At 37.8% G+C, this 17,487-nt stretch overlaps 3 protein-coding genes across 5 annotated transcripts in view; all 3 read left to right on the forward strand.

Annotated features, from left to right (window-relative positions):
* kcnh4b (potassium voltage-gated channel, subfamily H (eag-related), member 4b) overlaps positions 1-5,369 on the forward strand; it is a 36,110-nt gene extending 30,741 nt beyond the window's left edge. For 2 of the 3 annotated variants that reach the window (XM_061028436.1, XM_061028437.1), the window contains 5 exons: positions 55-93; positions 652-1,031; positions 1,648-1,739; positions 2,787-2,863; positions 3,699-5,369. In XM_061028436.1, the coding sequence (XP_060884419.1) occupies positions 55-93; positions 652-1,031; positions 1,648-1,739; positions 2,787-2,863; positions 3,699-4,625 (1,515 nt within the window). In that variant the 3' untranslated portion in view covers positions 4,626-5,369. The remainder of the gene's footprint in view (positions 1-54; positions 94-651; positions 1,032-1,647; positions 1,740-2,786; positions 2,864-3,698) is intronic. The other variant, XM_061028438.1, reaches the window with a different exon arrangement.
* A 2,717-nt stretch (positions 5,370-8,086) lies between these two features.
* LOC132955483 (lymphocyte antigen 6D-like) lies at positions 8,087-8,857 on the forward strand. The gene is made up of 3 exons (XM_061028335.1): positions 8,087-8,190; positions 8,429-8,542; positions 8,674-8,857. The coding sequence occupies exons 1-3, from the start codon at positions 8,142-8,144 to the stop codon at positions 8,802-8,804; spliced, it is 294 nt and encodes a 97-aa protein (XP_060884318.1). The 5' UTR covers positions 8,087-8,141; the 3' UTR covers positions 8,805-8,857.
* A 1,353-nt stretch (positions 8,858-10,210) lies between these two features.
* Positions 10,211-15,781, forward strand: LOC132955244 (ras-related protein Rab-5C-like). Its single transcript, XM_061028010.1, has 6 exons — positions 10,211-10,369; positions 11,558-11,924; positions 12,410-12,561; positions 13,234-13,356; positions 13,507-13,600; positions 14,835-15,781. The coding sequence occupies exons 2-6, from the start codon at positions 11,756-11,758 to the stop codon at positions 14,957-14,959; spliced, it is 663 nt and encodes a 220-aa protein (XP_060883993.1). The 5' UTR covers positions 10,211-10,369; positions 11,558-11,755; the 3' UTR covers positions 14,960-15,781.
* Positions 15,782-17,487: the final 1,706 nt, after the last annotated feature.

The following is a 17,487-nucleotide window of genomic DNA, read 5'->3' on the forward strand; positions in this document are numbered from 1 at the left end:
TATATTTTGCCATATCGTTTTTGATCCCTGTAGCTTTGTGTTTCGTTCCTGCAGGGTCTCAGCAGGTTTTCAAGGTCACCCAGGCTTTCCCATGTGAGTTTAGTTCAAATTGAGCATGAGTGTCTTTCCTGTTCATTTCACTTTTTTAAGCATGCATGTGTCCGGCTTTCAATGTGGAACCCCAGATTTCTTTCTGGGACGTGCTGCTATGCTTGTGATATCTGTGCGTGGGTTTGAGCGAGGACTTCCCCTACAGGTTGAAACTCATTCGGTTCACATAGAGCAGCTTAGTCCCTGGAGTTAGCTCGCTAACTGGGTCAGTAGCTCTCCTAATAGGAAATCTTATGAGCTACTTTTCTCACGACTGCATGTTCTGCATGCTTATCTCTCTGCCTTATTTTTCTTATTGAAATGTTAACAGTACTTGTTTGGTCTGTTATTAAGAGGTCAACTTAATATAAAACCAATTGTTTTTCCCCCAAGCACACACAGCCGCGATTAGAGCTTCTTCAGGGTTTGCATTTTGATAAACAAAAACACAAATAATGCTGTTTTAAGTATTTCCCTCCTCAGTAAAAAAAACAACAAAAACTAATTACATTATCAATTGTGCTGTTGCTAATGATTTTAGTTGTATTTGCTTTTTTGCAGGAATCCAGACTCCCCTCCATCATTGAAACAAAGGGGGTTGACCCTGATGACTCCTTCCACCTCTCTCCAGCCACCCGCTCCCGTCGAAACCTCCTGCTGCCCAACTTCAGCAGCCCCGTCCGCCGCACCTCTCTGGGAAACCTCCTTGGGGACGAGCTGAGGCAGTTCAATGCGCTGCGAGGCTGCCGTCCACCAAGCCTCAGCCGCGGCTTCCATGGGCAGAGCGTATCTCCTCAGCCCCCATCGAAGAAAGAGCACAGCCACCCCACAGCTGCTTCAGCTTCAAGTTCAGCCCAGGTAGAGTCCGGGGCTGAGCAGAAGCCTTCGCAGCTGCTGATACCGACTGTCACCTGCTTTGCCCCCCAAGATCTGAGCCCCAGGTATTGTGGAATCTATCAATAATCCATCAACATTTTAAAGCAAATTTGTTTTATTGCCTTCATGATGATACCATGGGCCTTGATATAGGAGTTTTTTGTGGTAAATATATAAAAGAAAAGGGGAAAAAGCTGTTTTTGAACAACAAAATCAGATACAAATGACAATGTACAGCCCTAATAGTTACCCAGTTATGACACCTTTAAAGCGTCTACGATTTTTCAAGTAGAGTGTCACAGTAATGGACACCTAAAGTCATGCTTTAAAAAAAGCTGCATCGTCTACTTAATGTAAATGGAGTGTATTTGAATTGCATATTTCAGCAGATGTCAGTGCATTTCATTAATAGAGCACCTTATCCTCCTGCCCCGATCTGTATTCATAATGTATCCCTGAGTCATCCAGTAAGTCCTGGAGATGGGTACATGCTGGTTCAGAGAGCTCAGGTGTCCTCCCCTCCAGACTGGATGCTTCTCCTCGTGTTCAAGCCCTCGTGTTCCTCTGCCAGCAGCAGCTCTCATGGCACATTCCTGGGTAGCTGCTGGCTCTGGTGATAATTGAAAAAGGCTCTACTGTAACATTAACTCCGGCTTCCCTCCTCTTCATCCCTCCTGCCAGGGTGGTAGACGGCATTGAAGACAATGGGCACACGTTCCATTTCAACGTCGAGCACAGCCGGCCCAGAGCCAGCACGGGAGGCAGTGCCCAAGGTAAGCAGGACCGCCTCCAGCTGCGAAGGTCACACGGGTGCCAGATGGCCAGAGAGTTCAAACGGCGGAGAGGACAACGCTGCGCTGCCTCCTTCTGGGGGAATTTGAGAGCACAGAGGAGTGAAATGACAGCAGGGTGTCCAAAGAGTGAGAGAACATGTTAAAGGACAACTAAGGTCAAGGCAGGGCACAGATCTTGTGACCTGAGCTTTCACTGATGTTCACTCTTGGATGAATACTGCATGCAGTTCAGCTGAAGTCCAACTAATTAACCAAAGTAAATCAAGAGCCTTAGCAACACAGATGAACAACATTGCACACTTATTACAATAGAGCATTTTTAATATTTAAAGTGATTTAAAAATTGTTCATCCTACAGTGCATTCTTTTTCCTTTTTTTCTGTGCCTCTTTTTTTTCACTAAACAGCCGTCGGCTTTCATAACAGCCATGTTTTAAGTCATTACACGCTTCCCTGTCTTAAATACAGGAAAATGTAGCAACATCACTTAGTCAAGACGCGTTTCATAAAGCTTGCAAAAGGCATTTCTTATGATATATCTACACAAACAGTAACGATAAAAAAAACTAACATCACAAACCCAATCCATTAAAATAGCTTCTTTGGGAAAAAATTAGCACTGTTACCTTAGTACACTGTATAATATTCAAAGGTTTTCTTCAATGTCTCATATGGGGCACTCCAGTACTTAACACAATCTTTAAATTAGCCATTTAACTAAAACATTTCTGGTTTAGTGTGAGCAATTATGGCATCAATTTGCTATACTGTATCCACATTTAGAGGCTGTACAAACATGCATACATTACTGGATAAATGATGTACAAGACGATACAATTGACTTTGTTGTGCCCATAAGGAAACTTGTTTGGACTTGAATACTGCAGTATGAACAACTTAAAGTACTTCCTTGTAATTCATTTGTAATCAGGTGTCCTCTGGAGTATCACTTTATAAATTTGTTTTGTGATCATATTATGTCTAAATTATTTCATCTACTTTGTGTTATTCCTCCTCCTTTCTCCAGACTCGGCTCAGGCTAATGCCACTCTGCTGCAGGAGACAGAGGAGGTCAAACAAAGCATCGATCAACTCAACTACAAGGTAAGATACAGCCTGTTAAAAATGATTAGACCAATGAAAATGTTCAATCCCTCTGTGTCATCTTTCTGTAAAGTACTCTGGAGAGACACAATAGGAAATAAAAGAAGAATTGACTAATTCATGGTGAGATAAAAATAAACATTTCAAAGAATCTGTACACAAAAATAAACTGACATTGTGATTGGAGACCAACAGAAACGTTCAAGCTTTTCTATGTTTTAGATTCGTATCCAATTATCAGCCTCTGGGAAACCTACAATGAGATCAGATACACAAAGTTTCTGCCTTGCTTTCCGTCATTGGATTTAAATAGAGCTCAAGCAGGTGCAGTGTGAGGAACCAGATGGGACCAGGTAGCTTCTGTCTGAAGTCGATATTTATCAACCAGCAGGACACTTTCTGCAATGCAGTGCAGAGGATCGCCGGGAGTGCTGACTAGACAATCACAGGAACAAAAAAATATGACGACAGCCTAGCTCCGCTTGTTGCCCTCATCTGGCCCCCTTTCCCCTCCTGTTCCACTCCCTTGTTCCTGGTGTTCTGTCTACTTTCTTCCCTATTTGCGTCAGTTACCTCTGCCTGGGTCCCTCTGGATTTCAGGACTGCAGACAAAGCCATTTCTAGGAGTCACTAGAGGTGATTATAAATGATTTGGTCCTCTCTTGGAAGGTCATCAGAAAATTACTTATGGACATGAGTCTGGGATTAAACCTCACAGATAGAAGCTGATGTATTTGTCTCTGTGCTGGGGGCTGAATTGGGAAAAGCTGTGCTTGTGTTATTTTCCACATTTGCTCAATTTTTAAATTGAAAATGCGTTCTTTCTTTTTTCCAGATGGGCACCTTACACAAGGAAGTATCAGATCTTACGAAAGGCCTGCACTACATTATCCACCTCCTGCAGGTCCATGTGTCTCAGCAGCACTACACCAGCTCCCAGCCTTCAAACTTGTGCGGTGTAGCCCCCAACACCAGCATACCCTTAAACCTAGCTCCAACCTACCACTACCACAGCAATCCTGGGAGCCATGACTTCCACCAAAGCAGCCCTGCTGCTGGATACTGTAGCTACAGTTCAGCAGGTGAAACAGAGACCAAACACAGACCCCAATCCTCAAGTCCACCTGCTCCAGCCCTCTCTGTAAACTCTGCATCCAGGTTGGGCCCATTTCAAGGCTCTGAAAACACAAACCTGTGGACCGGCCCATCTCTTCTTAGTGTCAGCCCAGGCTTTCAGAGTGGAAGTCAATGCCTGGCACCTCATGAAGACTCTGAAAACAGACCTCTCTGTGCGAGCCCTAGCAGCATCAGCCAGTCCCAACCCACTCTGTGCCTGCAGCCTCCCAGTGAGAGCAATGAATTCTCTTGCCTTTTGTCCAGTGCGCCTACAGGTGCTTCCACACACAGCCTTCTGGACTCGTCACCCAGTTCTTACCCTGACCTCTGCCTGCCCTCAGAGTCACGTCCGAATAATCTTATCCAGGATACCTCTATCTTTCAAACTGAGGACTCAAACCCCTTAATCCATTCAGCGTCTGTCTCTCCACAAATATTGCCAGGCCAATCTCTCAGATCCTCCCTCGATTCAGGATCACCTCTGGGTGACCCGTCTGCCATAGAACACACCAGTCTGGAGTGCCTACTGGGAAACGGGGGGTCTACAGAGAGCAGAGACAGTGGAAGTGCGTCTTCTAGAAGGTCTAGCATCGGCGTGCAGACTCAGAGCACAGAGCAGTCATGGTGTCTGGACCTCACAGATTAAACACGTTTCGGGGGGCAGACTCACTGATATCACTGCAGCTGGATGAAAAACTCAAGTCATTAAAATGCAACTTCTTCAAGTGTTTTTTTTTTTTTTTTTTAAAAACCTCTGTGTGCTGTATTTCCTTCTTTTAATCTGGGTTCTCATGTTTGTTCAAACACTGTTTCTATGCAAAAGCATGTCATTGTGCATTGTCTAAGCTTTACTGAAGTGTGTCTTTAAGAGAAAAAGAAAAAGTTCCACAGCAGTGAGTTCCAGTATATTCTGTATATTTTTTCCAAAATCCTTAAAGCATTTTGCAGTTGATACTACTTGTTACCTCCTTGCATGGTAAAGTTGTTTATTCTTTTTCCTAAGGAAAAGGTTTCAAAATCAATGTGTAAGCATTCTACATGAGAACCTGTTGATTGTGTACACAGATGCTGATGTAGACAGGTGATGGTGGATGTTTAAGATACGTAAGAAACCAAGGGGAAGAAATGACACATGTGCATCACTTAGCATTGATTGTTTTTTTTTTGTATTGAGTGTTTTTTTCTGTTCTGGTTATTTTTTATGGGTTAGCCCTTTGATTAGCTGAAATTCTAACTAAACTAAGCAGTATATAATTTATGATCTTGAAGAAAATCTCCAGTTTGACTCAGTTCTCATGATCCTGCAGGACATTTAAACAAATGTGTTTCTTTCTTCACTAAAGCATTCAAGTTTGCACTTGGAAAAATATTTAATTTCTCACTCCGCCCCCTCCAAAAAAGAAACCCTTCTCTTTCAAGGATCTACAATTCTATGAACACACATATATGCTGCTAATGAATACAAATAAATAAATATAAACTTTAAGATGAAATGCAATTTAGTACAGTCATTAAATTACAAAGTGTGAATGCCTCCTGTGAAAGCATACTGTCATTAAACTCATATTCTAAGTATTAAGGAACTTTGTTCTATTTGAATGATTTCTACTTGGCTGACTCAATAAAGTATGCAGAAAACTATCACTGTGTCCTTTACTGTGGTGTCACACGTATCACACTTTAATTACAATTTTTGTGGAATATTAAATTTTCTATGAACAGCGACTGTGATGTCAGTCAGGATCAAGTTTCAACGCTTCATTAACAAAATAGTTTCTGCTTTATTTCTGATCATTCTCCAAGGTTTTGCTTTTCCCTGTGTTAGCCAGGGTGCTCTATTTTATCTCAAACCCCAGATTATTACTGCATTCATGTATTTGGTTGCTGGTTTGTTCAGTGAATTTAACTGAGAAGTGCAGACATCAATTATTTTTACGAGTATAGACATGTATATTTGAGTCTCTTACTGTAGATGCTAGAGAAAATCACTCAATACAGTGCTTCATCTTTCACCCTGGTTCTTGTAATCAGGATTATCAACTCCACGTTTAGAACTAAGCAACAAAAAAAACATGTTTTCTGAATATTAAAATGAGTTAACCCTGTATCGATTAACCGAAATGATATCACATTTGTCAACCTATTAGACAGGTCGCCTTGAGTTTAGTAAAACTGTTTCAATAAAAAAAAAATAACTCAAAAGAAAGAGATGGACCCAGCAAGAAAAATGCCTTAATAAAGTACAGCACATGATTCAGTCAAAACAAACAATTACATTTGTCCCCTAGGTACGGAGTCCTCAAGTTTAATATTTCACTTTTTATTTAGTAGGGAACAGGTACATCGATTAGGTTATTGGCAAGTTGAGAGAAAATCTGGTGAAAAACAAACATAAGTGGGGGAACATATTGCATCATACATCCAAAACACTTTGTGTCTGCAGCGTCATTTCTCAGAAGAGGTTAAACTGCTGTATCATCACAGGTGAGTTATGTTATAGAAAAGTTTGAGAACATTATTAAAAGCAGTCTTAACATCAGTAAAGTTACAGTTAGGAGAAGTGAATTAAATATGATTGAAATAATACTTCAGTAATGTAATGAAGTAGCCCACTGTGTTCATCTACAATCACATTTTCATCTTGACTCAAGTGGGTTCATCACTTTTTTGTGTGTAGTCACCGTTTCCTATAAATGAAACTCAATATTTCTGAATTCTCTATTTTACCATTACTTTTCTACTGTTGTTCAACTTATAAATTGATTATCTGTTGTTGAAGATCTCATATGCGGAAAAATACTTTTTTTAGAGATAAATAGTAACCTGAGTAATGCTTTAAGGCCTACAACTTTTTTGTATAGGCTAACATATCCTTGAAATTCTTAGGAAGGTTACTTTGAAGCCAGAGGCAATATCAGAGGCAAATATTGTACTTTTGACTCCATTACATTAGCCATTTAGTTACCGGACTGAGATAATTAAACCAAAAATAATAGATAAATTATAAAGAGGGTTTTTTTTCAGGTGAAGGTAGACTTGTAAGATTACTACAGTGTATATGTTGGATACAAATCTCAGCTGTATCCCAAAAAAATGTCATCCGTTTATGCAAATGGCCAATAACCACTGATTTTTTTATACATTGTGGTCAGTTTATTGGTTCTACATTAGGTTTGTTCATAAAACAATGTCTGCTCTTTTCCTGGAGTGAAGATCTGAAAAGAGCAGACTTCTTCCCTGCTTCGGTTCTTTCTGTTTCATGGCTTAAAAAAACTCAACCTTTACTATAATTTCTTTCTTTTTTTATTGTTTTGCATTTCTTTTACACTTTCTGTCACAATCTTATTTTGTTTGGATCTAAGATTGTCTTCGTTCAACACACAAACTTTAGGGAAAGACATCAAAACTCACAGTCGACCAAAGTTGTTATTTGCAAGAAATTTCATCCCGTCTTCTTGCAAAAATGTTCAATTAAACAACACTGAGCTATCAATATATATTTTCAAACTAAAATTTAAAAAAAAAATAAGTAAATATTGGAATTTTATTTGGGAACCTTTTCTTTTTCAAAGTTGTTGATGTGTTATGTGCTCTTTCTCAAAGTATAAAGAGTAAGGATTAAAATGAAAAGATCACTTCGAACAGAACTTGGCGTACAAAGTAGCGACTGGTTTGGTTCTCTTTCAACATTGCCCGCTTCCCTACAAATATTGGCAAACATCACCTGTTGGGAAACTATTTGTGTGAGTCCATCACTCTCTCAGATGTCTTCATGCAGGAAAAAAACATTGAGGCTTGATTGCTCAAATTGTTCGGAGGACATTTGATTTTTAAGCAACATTAGCATTATCGGTGGGGTTTTCCCAGCATTCATGTCTGTTGTTCTGTCACTCTGTGTGTCAGAGAATCATGGTAAACAATTATTGAGTAAATAAAAGACTGGATTTGCATGGATTGCACAACATAAGTCCAGATAAAAAGGACTCAGCCTGACAGCACAGCACACTGTCAGCTCCAGCAGGACATTTTTTTACCAGGTATAGGAAATGTTTTTAGATTTTTAATATGTGCTTTTGACTGTGCTTCCATCAAAATAAGGCATTTAATTTCTCTGACTTTACTCGTAGAGATTGGTGTACTGGAAACGAGAAATTGAGAGAACATGAAGACAGTTGTTGTTGCCCTTCTAGTGTTGTTGGTTATCAGCCAGGGTGAGTAAATCTACAGGAAACACACACAAACACACACACACACACACACACACACACACACAAAACAGCCAGGAAACTATTTTACCACACAAATCATTCTCAAAACCAGAAAAGCAGAACAAAAGTCTTCTTTTAAAAACTTTTGATTCATAATTTCCAAAGCTTTAAGATCATATATTTTTTTTAAACTGAAAATGAATTGCCAGTTTGTATCCATCATTTTACATTTTATTCTCAGGGGAATCTTTGAAGTGTAAGTGTGGAGGCCCAGCACGTCCCTGTCAGAGCCCTGTGGAGACCTGCCCTGCTTCGCAGCCGTTTTGCGGCAATGTAATCATTCCTTCTGCAGCACGTAAGTACAAGTAGTGCTCTCTTTCAATGTACTGAACAGCTTAAAAAGAAAAATCATTCAGAGTGCTTTGTTTAACTGAATCCTTGTAGAAGTTGTCTGATAATCATTTTTTGTTTTATTGTGTTTTACAGCTGGCTACTTCTACCAAGGTTGCATGGAACCAAGGGAGTGCAGAGGGCTCGATAATCCAGGCATTTCAACTACCACCTGCTGCACCACCGATCTGTGCAATGCATTCGATGGTATAAGGTCAACAGTCTGAAAAATCTTCTCCTCAAAATAAACATCAAATAAACTTCAGTCACTTGCAACTTTCCCCTTTTCACTTTGTTTTAATTGTTTATTTTTCTTATGGCTTTACTGAAACAACTTAACTCTAAATGTTTGTGTTTTGTCAAAAACTTTTCTTCTGGTTTAATGGAAACTATATTCTTATAAAAAGTTGTGTTAGCACTTCCACCATGGTTTAAAGTTCATATTAAAGGCCACTCTGAATATAACAGTTTTACAGTTATAATTATGCTTTCAAAAAAGTACAATCACTTTTAATCCTTACATTTATTTAAATGATATATAAGATTATTCCTGTACATATCATATGCAACTGATTGTGCTTGTGCTCACATGCTATGATTTTTTTTTTTCAAAACACTAAATAAAAAATATTTTTTTAAAGACTGTTTTTGGTCAAAAAAATATTACTGCTGACCTAATACATGTTTTCTGTTTTGTCATTGTGCCACCTTGTGGTACATTACAGGCCTACTGAGCAAAGTATTTAAAAAAAAAAAAAACGGTGTTATTCACAGTGTTTAGTTAGTAGTAGACTTCACTTTAAATTTCAGTCAGAGTAGCAAGTTTTATAAATATATATTAACAACATTGAACCTACAATATTTTAAAACTCTTATTAATCACAAAAAAGCTTATTGTAAAGAAAGTGTGTAATGAATAGGCTACCATCTGCAACATAGCCTATATGTTCACACGTCATAGGCTAATTTCCAGAATAAAAATAAACAATATTATTAGCAAAAATATTTTATAAAGTTATCCTTTAATTCAAACGTTCTTCCAGGTTTTTTTTCTGAGGGCTACGGTTGCATTTAATCGTTTTGCGTTCCCAAACATTTCTTCTCTGCCCAGTTGATCCCAGAACAACGTACCAGTGTGGACCAGTGTTTACTTTTACTTTGAACAGGTAAATGATATGGTTTGAATATGTTTGAATATGTTATTATTAAAAGTAAACTTCAACTAGGAAGCTGATTTTGAGACTACAGTCACAAAACAGCCATCAATGTAGTTGTGACTATTAGCCTAAATAAAGAAAAGATCGGCCTACTAGTATCCAGTGGGCTTCAATGGAATGCATAACAAGTCACGCAAAAAAAATTAGGAATGCAAAAAAAAAATCTAGCCATGGCCCCTCTGGGACCCCGTAGTCGTCTATATAGTCAATTAATAATTTAAAATATCTGATTTGTATCGTACAGCCTGACGGAATCTCATTAGAAGAAGAAATATCTGATGTAAGGTAATGAATAATTAGTTACCTCCTAAACGCTGTGCTTCTTCGACTTTCCCTCTGGGATTAATAAAGTATTTCTGATTCTGATTCTGACGCTACACTATCCGGCCACATGATTGGTTGTGACGTTGCATCACATGATAGACGAATCCAGGAAGTATTTTGGTTACACAAGGCGGAAGCGTACAATTTACTAAACCTAAAAAGCGTTTTAGGGGGAAAACACCGTAAACAAGAAACAAAACAGCTGCAGCACAAGGTTTCTAGGACGGAGTGGATATTAGTTGTCGTCGTTGGTAAGAACAACAACGCGTTAATAATGTCCTTGTAGTGTTTTACTTGTTAGCACCAAACTTAGCATTGCTAACTCGTCTCGCCCCGTAGCTAACTCATAGCTGCTTCTGTTTTTTTTGTTTGTTTGTTTGTTTTGTCTGGTTGTACGGTGAAACGCAATGTCAGCAGGTTTGTGATGTAATCGGTCTGTTTGAAGGTTTTCATGTAATTTGAGTGAGGTAGATGTATAACCTGTAGACATTGTTTATTAGTATGTGATGTTGACATGAAATACACATAAACATCTTAAAATACAGTAATTATAACTGTGGCAACTCGATAAAGACTTAAATTACTGACATTTATCAACTTTTTCAATTTGAACTCCTTGTTTAGCCTTTCAGTCTGAGTAATAACATTTAAAATCACAATGTCTCATGAGGTGAGGTTAGTTTGGGTGGTTCAGAAAACTACATTGACTTGAACAGTGACACCAATTAAATGTTATTTTCCAACAGAAAACAGGATATTCAAAATGTTAATGTGGATAGTCTGTGCCACACTGTTTTCCCCAAATTGATGTGTTTATTATTTTCCCCGTAAAAAAAGTGTGAAAATTGTTTTTAAAAAGATTCCTTACAGCTTCATACTTGTTGTTTTCTGCAGTAATATTTATTCTCAGCATCAATATCTGCATGTGTTAGAAATGGCTTTGCCTATGTTTAGTCGATAAAGCGTTTAATTACTGACATTTATCAACTTTTTCAATTTGAACTCCTTGTTTAGCCTTTCAGTCTGAGTAATAACATTTAAAATCACAATGTCTCATGAGGTGAGGTTAGTTTGGGTGGTTCAGAAAACTACATTGACTTGAACAGTGACACCAATTAAATGTTATTTTCCAACAGAAAACAGGATATTCAAAATGTTAATGTGGATAGTCTGTGCCACACTGTTTTCCCCAAATTGATGTGTTTATTATTTGTAAAAAAGTGTGAAAATTGTTTTAAATTCCTTACAGCTTCATACTTGTTGTTTTCTGCAGTAATATTTATTCTCAGCATCAATATCGGCATGTGTTAGAAATGGCTTTGCCTATGTTCAGTGTGTAATATTTGTACTTGAGTTGAACTGCAACTTTAAAATGTTTTCTTTTGTGTACATTTTCTAATCTAAATGAATCTACCTGTTTTCTATGTTTTGATTTTTAGGAAAGAAAGCATCACTCAGCTCACTCCACCACTGCCACATCGATCTGGTCCTTCCTTTCAGGTTTTTTTGTTTATCCAGCCTTGCTCACCATCAGTGCCTGACGTGACACGGTTTTCATATCCACACCCTGCACACACCTGTGGTTTTAGCACCTCTTTAGGTCTTCTCATTTTTGCATAGCCTCTGTTTTTTTGTAAATGGCTGGGCGCGGAGGAGGATCAACAAGGCCCAATGGTGCCGCAGCAGCAAATAAAATCTGCCAGTTTAAACTGGTGCTGCTGGGGGAGTCTGCAGTGGGCAAGTCCAGCTTGGTGCTGCGCTTTGTCAAAGGCCAGTTTCATGAATTCCAAGAGAGCACCATTGGAGGTAAGAGAGATAACCATTATTCTCGATTTAAAAGAAGGGAATGTTGTTCAAAATGCCTTCAGGTGATTCACCAGGTAAGTATTGGGGATTTATGTGCACAAGGAACTATTCTTTTATTTACTTATTTATTAACACAAAATGAACATATATTTGAAACACATTTTAAATAAAAAAAGTTTTTAATATGAATTGAATTGAACTTTCCCTTCATTCAAATTTTGAAATTCAGTTAAATCAGAAACTAATCTGTCAAGAAAGCTGAACATTTAATGAGATTGGTGATACCAGTTTTGATTCATTGTTGTTGACGCTTGGTGTTTCACATTTAAGTGTGTCCCTTTAAAAGGTTGATACTAGTTAAAAATAAAAATTGATTTTGAGTCTGATCTTGACGTAGCTATGAACAGAATTGAATCACTCACTCACTGCAGGAAGATGGACTCTAACATATCATTAAGCTGATCATGTTGTGTCATTCTTCTCAGCCGCCTTCCTCACTCAGACCGTCTGTCTGGACGACACCACTGTGAAGTTTGAGATCTGGGACACGGCAGGCCAGGAGCGCTACCACAGTCTTGCACCGATGTACTACAGAGGTGCTCAGGCCGCCATTGTGGTCTACGACATTACCAATACAGTAGGTTTCACGTGCCGGGGAAAGAGTGAGGTCAAGGTCATAACACTAAAATGAAATATATGGGTTATAGCTTAATAACTTCTGCACTTTTTTGTAGTTGTATTAAATATTTTATGTTTTCATTATGTCAGTGACATAAAAATACATAAAACCTAAATATGGATTTGTTTCATATTATTATTTCTTTTAGATTTATTATCCGGCTTTTAGGCCTTTATTCTGATAGGACAGTGTATAGAGTTGGAACCTGGAAAAAGAGAGAGTAGGGAATGACATGCGGAAAAGGAGCAGCAGGTTGGACTCGAACCCGGGCCCCCTGTATCAAGGTCAACAGCCTCAATACATGGGGCGCGCTAACTTACATTTACCCTAACCAGCGCCCTGTATACTGAAGTTGTAAGCCAAGCTATGTTGATATCCAAGGTTATGTGGAGTATTAAATGGGGGTGTGTTTGGAGGCTAAAGGATAAAAGGTCTTTTTAATTTAAAATGAAATGATACCTAGTCTAATAGTAGACCGGTGGGTGTCTGAGGTCAGGTGTTGGTCAGTTTCATTTATATCAATACAGAAGTGTGCACCTGAAAGTGTAAATTAACCTCAGAGTTTAAATTTCTTCCTGATATGAGTTATTTGTGGGAGAATATTATTGATAACGATTGTTGCTATTTTAGGATACTTTTACACGAGCTAAGAACTGGGTGAAGGAGCTGCAGAGACAAGCCAGCCCTAACATAGTGATCGCTCTGGCTGGAAACAAGGCGGACATCGCAAACAAGAGAGCTGTAGATCTCCAGGTATGACCATACAAACATATCATTTAACTTTGCATTTACAGCTTTATGATTAAAGATATTTAACGTCTCTTTTTGCCTTTATTATCATAAACGTGTCAGTGCAATAACATGTCTAATATAGCTCTTGATATTTCTAAATGATGTCCTTAGGAGGCACAGACTTACGCTGATGACAACAGTCTTCTCTTCATGGAAACCTCAGCCAAGACTGCCATGAATGTCAATGAGATTTTCATGGCTATAGGTAAGTCAACATTCTGCTGAGTAAAATCTTACTTTCCACTGCTCCCACTGATTCATATTACAGACAACACATTCTTTTACATCCCTCTTATTTCTGGAGCCAAGAAGAATTATATATAAATACATTTCAATAGGTATCCTTGTTTGACTTTTATATTTACTGATTAATTTAGACTTAATTAGAGACTCTCCATATATATCAGGGATCTTCACTTAATGAAGATGATGTTGTCCTCTTTTTTTTTTTTTTTTTTTTACCAAATCGTTGATTGTTCAGTTCCATCTTTGTTAGAAATAATTAAGAGTTTTGGGACATTTTCAGGATTCAAAGTAAATATAGACTAAACATTTTAATGTATCTAAATAAACAAGAGAGGCTGCAACTGAAATCACAAACTCCTCTTGTTCAGCTCCTGGAGAAGGATTCAGCTATTTGGAAATTAGAATAACACATGACATTAATAATCTGTATCCTGCAAACCATGATCATATTGTTGAATCTGTAATAGAAGCTCTTAACAGATGGACTGTCACGCCAAACAATTGGTCATATAAATATCTTAAAAAGGAATTTTTTACCTAATTGGTTAAATTTATTTATTCTAAATCGCTCAATTTATTTCAGGTAATTCCCTTGCACCCTCCCAAGTAATATTGACAAAGAAATTAGGACATTATTTGCAAACTTCACTTCAGACAAAACACGTTCTCACCCTAATTTACCTACTTTATGACGGAGGCGGTTTGAATCAGCTAATTTGTGCTGGTGTTTTTGGGCGGCACAATTGAGAGCTGCCATGAAAGCTGCCATCAAAACACACAAAGAAACGTTGTTTAAAACACCACGTTAATTAGACATGAAGCCCAAAATACTTTGGGGATATTCCTCCACTTTCAGGCTTCAGAACTTGTGTGGGCCAATAGCAAATGTATACCTGATAGGGACAATGCTTGTTTCAAGACCTGGGCAAGCATGGGATTATGCAGGATAATGGGAGGCTAATGTCATTTATTGAGCTCCAAGAAAAGTATGATAATCCTTCACAGCACTTCTTAAAGTATTTACAAATAAGAGTTTTTTCTATATTATATTTCTGAGTTGATCTCTTCTCATTGACATGTGCCAAGTATGTTTTATCCACCCAAGTGCCAGCAGGTAATTGAGTATAGTATAACCTATTTTAGTATGTGTTATAACTTTAAACATTTAAACTTTCCTGATCTTGTCCCTGCAGCGAAGAAGCTACCAAAGAACGATGCCCAGGGCGGAGCTGGGCAAGGCGGGCGGACCAGGACGGGAGTTGATCTACAGGAAGCTGCTCCTCAGGGCCGCAGCTCGTGTTGCAGTTCGGGCAATTAGCAAGTACAACACAAAGAACTTAGTAAGCGAGCCCTGAACATCATTTTAAGGACATCTCTTAGCTATATATTAAAAAAAAAAAAAAAAAAAAAAAAAAACAGAGGCAGGAGAAGGCAGAGCCACTCGCCGGCCCTGCTCTTAAACTGAGATTACAGATGAGATTATCTGGATCCTCTTTGATTAAAGGAACATTTTTTTTAAAGAATCATAAGCTAGAGGGAATAACAAAGATCCCTCACTACTTCTCTTCTGTCTTTTCCCCCTGTTATCTATCTACCTCCCTGTTCATCTTCAGCCTGTCTCAGTTGATTCAATAGTCTTAAAATGATTTTTCTGAAGTGTGATGCTGAGGTTGTTTGCTATCCCCCTTTTGGAGTGTGTGTCTGTGTTATGTATATGTATGTTTATAGTACATATGCATACATGTATATTGGAATTTGAATTTCCTTTTCTACTCTTGTCATTTCCCTCTAAAATGATCATCTTTATTAAAGATACCCAACTACTAATGCGGAAGTTTCAAATGAGTCAACCTTATGGTGTTTTGTCTTAATGCAGTTAAGATCAAAGCAATTTGTTCTTTACGGGGACCTTACTATGACACAGTTATTAGAAAAGCTCCAGCTTTTTTAAAGCAGGTCGTGATTCCATAGGCTACACATGTGAAGATGTCTCCGAACTCTGCAACACTTGGAGTTAATTGCATTCATTGTGTTTCCATACCTGTAACACCAGAGAGTTGTTAGCCCTTTTTGAAAAAACAACATGAAATGTGAAAATAACTTGTAAATCTTAAACAGAATAAATAACATGCAAGATTTATTTTGTTTGACTTGCTTTGGAGTGGAGTGGAGTGGTGTGACTGTGACGGACATTTTTGATGATTTGCATCTGAATACTTTTAAATGTGTTTTCTGACTATAGTGGTGGCTTCAGATCACTCCGGCCTGGTTTGACATTAACACAAGGAGACCCCCGAGTGGACTACCATGACTTCCACATTCACAAGATAGTGTTTTCTGCCAAAAAAATAAGTAAGGGGATGTCTTCCCAAATGTCCCATTTAATACATCAATAAACTGCTCTGTTTAGAATCCTATTCAATTCAGACTTAAGTATTAAGAAGTACTCTCTTAATTTTATCCAAATTTTCAAGATATAAATGTTTGTATTTCTTTCTTATTATATCTTATTCAAATATCTTGGTTATAAAGCAGTGTTAATTACATGTAATTTATTTACATTAGTATATCTCCTTACCTTGCTTAATTAAAAGAGTTATCATCAAAACATAATATCTAAACAGATGCTGGCTATTTATTAGTCATCAGAAAATATTTAGAGATAAAAACAAACAGAATAGTGTGCTACCTCCGCCTTTAAAGGCACATGCATACAAATTACATCAAGATCTTTCTCCTGGACTGATTTCGATCATCTAAAAAAAGCACATTTCTGTCTTTTTCGCCAAAGCAACATGCTTTTCAAGCCCTGTTAGTTCCATAATCACTATTCAAGTAAATCTTTGTTCAGAGCTTTAGGCCGATGAAAAATATTCGCCACAATTATACTGCCCAATGCTGTTAAAATATTACTCATCCACTTATTAACGATTGTCTCAATATTATTTTGCTCACATTTTTGTAGTGCACAAACAACTTTAAAATAAGAAGTTTCAATTGAACTTTTGTTGTCACAGTTAGTCTTCCCAACCACTAGATGGCAGCATCATACTTCAATTTAGATTAAACTAAAAGCCCTTACGTCTCATAATTTAGATGTGATTAATGTTCTGTTATAAAAAGATATAAAAACATTTTCAGGTGAAATCAGTAGTACATCCTAATATTTTGATTAAGCTTCAACATCATAAGCAATATCAAGCAAAGTGAGTGTTTCAGAGTGTTTTTGTGGTTTATAGAAAACATTAGCATATACAGCTGAATGTAAGAATGAACCTTTACCCATAATTTAATCAGAATTAATGACACATTCAGCTTTGCATTTAGACGCATACCCACTGTGTGTATTCATTAAAGGGGTGTTAAAGAGGACGGCATGTAGATTGTCTCTAAAAAGCTTTTACTGCTGTCTTGAAGAGGATTGGCATAACACTGCTGTGCTTGTGGTTCATTAGTGCTCCCCTAATTATTCTACAGCTCACTTTAGAGCACGTTTCTCTGGGTTAATGCAGGATGATCACTTTGTTGTGATGAACATTGACCTTTAAATAGAAGTACCTGAAGCTGTATAAGGTTTTAAGGTAACAAAATGCATTATCTGTTAAATGGCATTAATGCTGCGGATTTTCTGAGCCTGTAAAGGCGCGAGTCTCTGCTGCAGGTGATTGTAAGTGCAATATACTGAGAGCTGTTTGTGATATCTTCTTCAGTTCTAGCCCTTACTTGTGTTATTAAAGGACTTATTTGGTAAAAAAACCCATTTTTTTTTATTGTTTATTAAAGGGAGATAGATGTTATTTCATTTTTTTTTATATTGTGAGAACATTTCCATCCCGAAGCAGCACA

This window comes from Labrus mixtus, chromosome 21 (assembly GCF_963584025.1).
Source record: "Labrus mixtus chromosome 21, fLabMix1.1, whole genome shotgun sequence".
Taxonomy (NCBI): domain Eukaryota; kingdom Metazoa; phylum Chordata; class Actinopteri; order Labriformes; family Labridae; genus Labrus; species Labrus mixtus.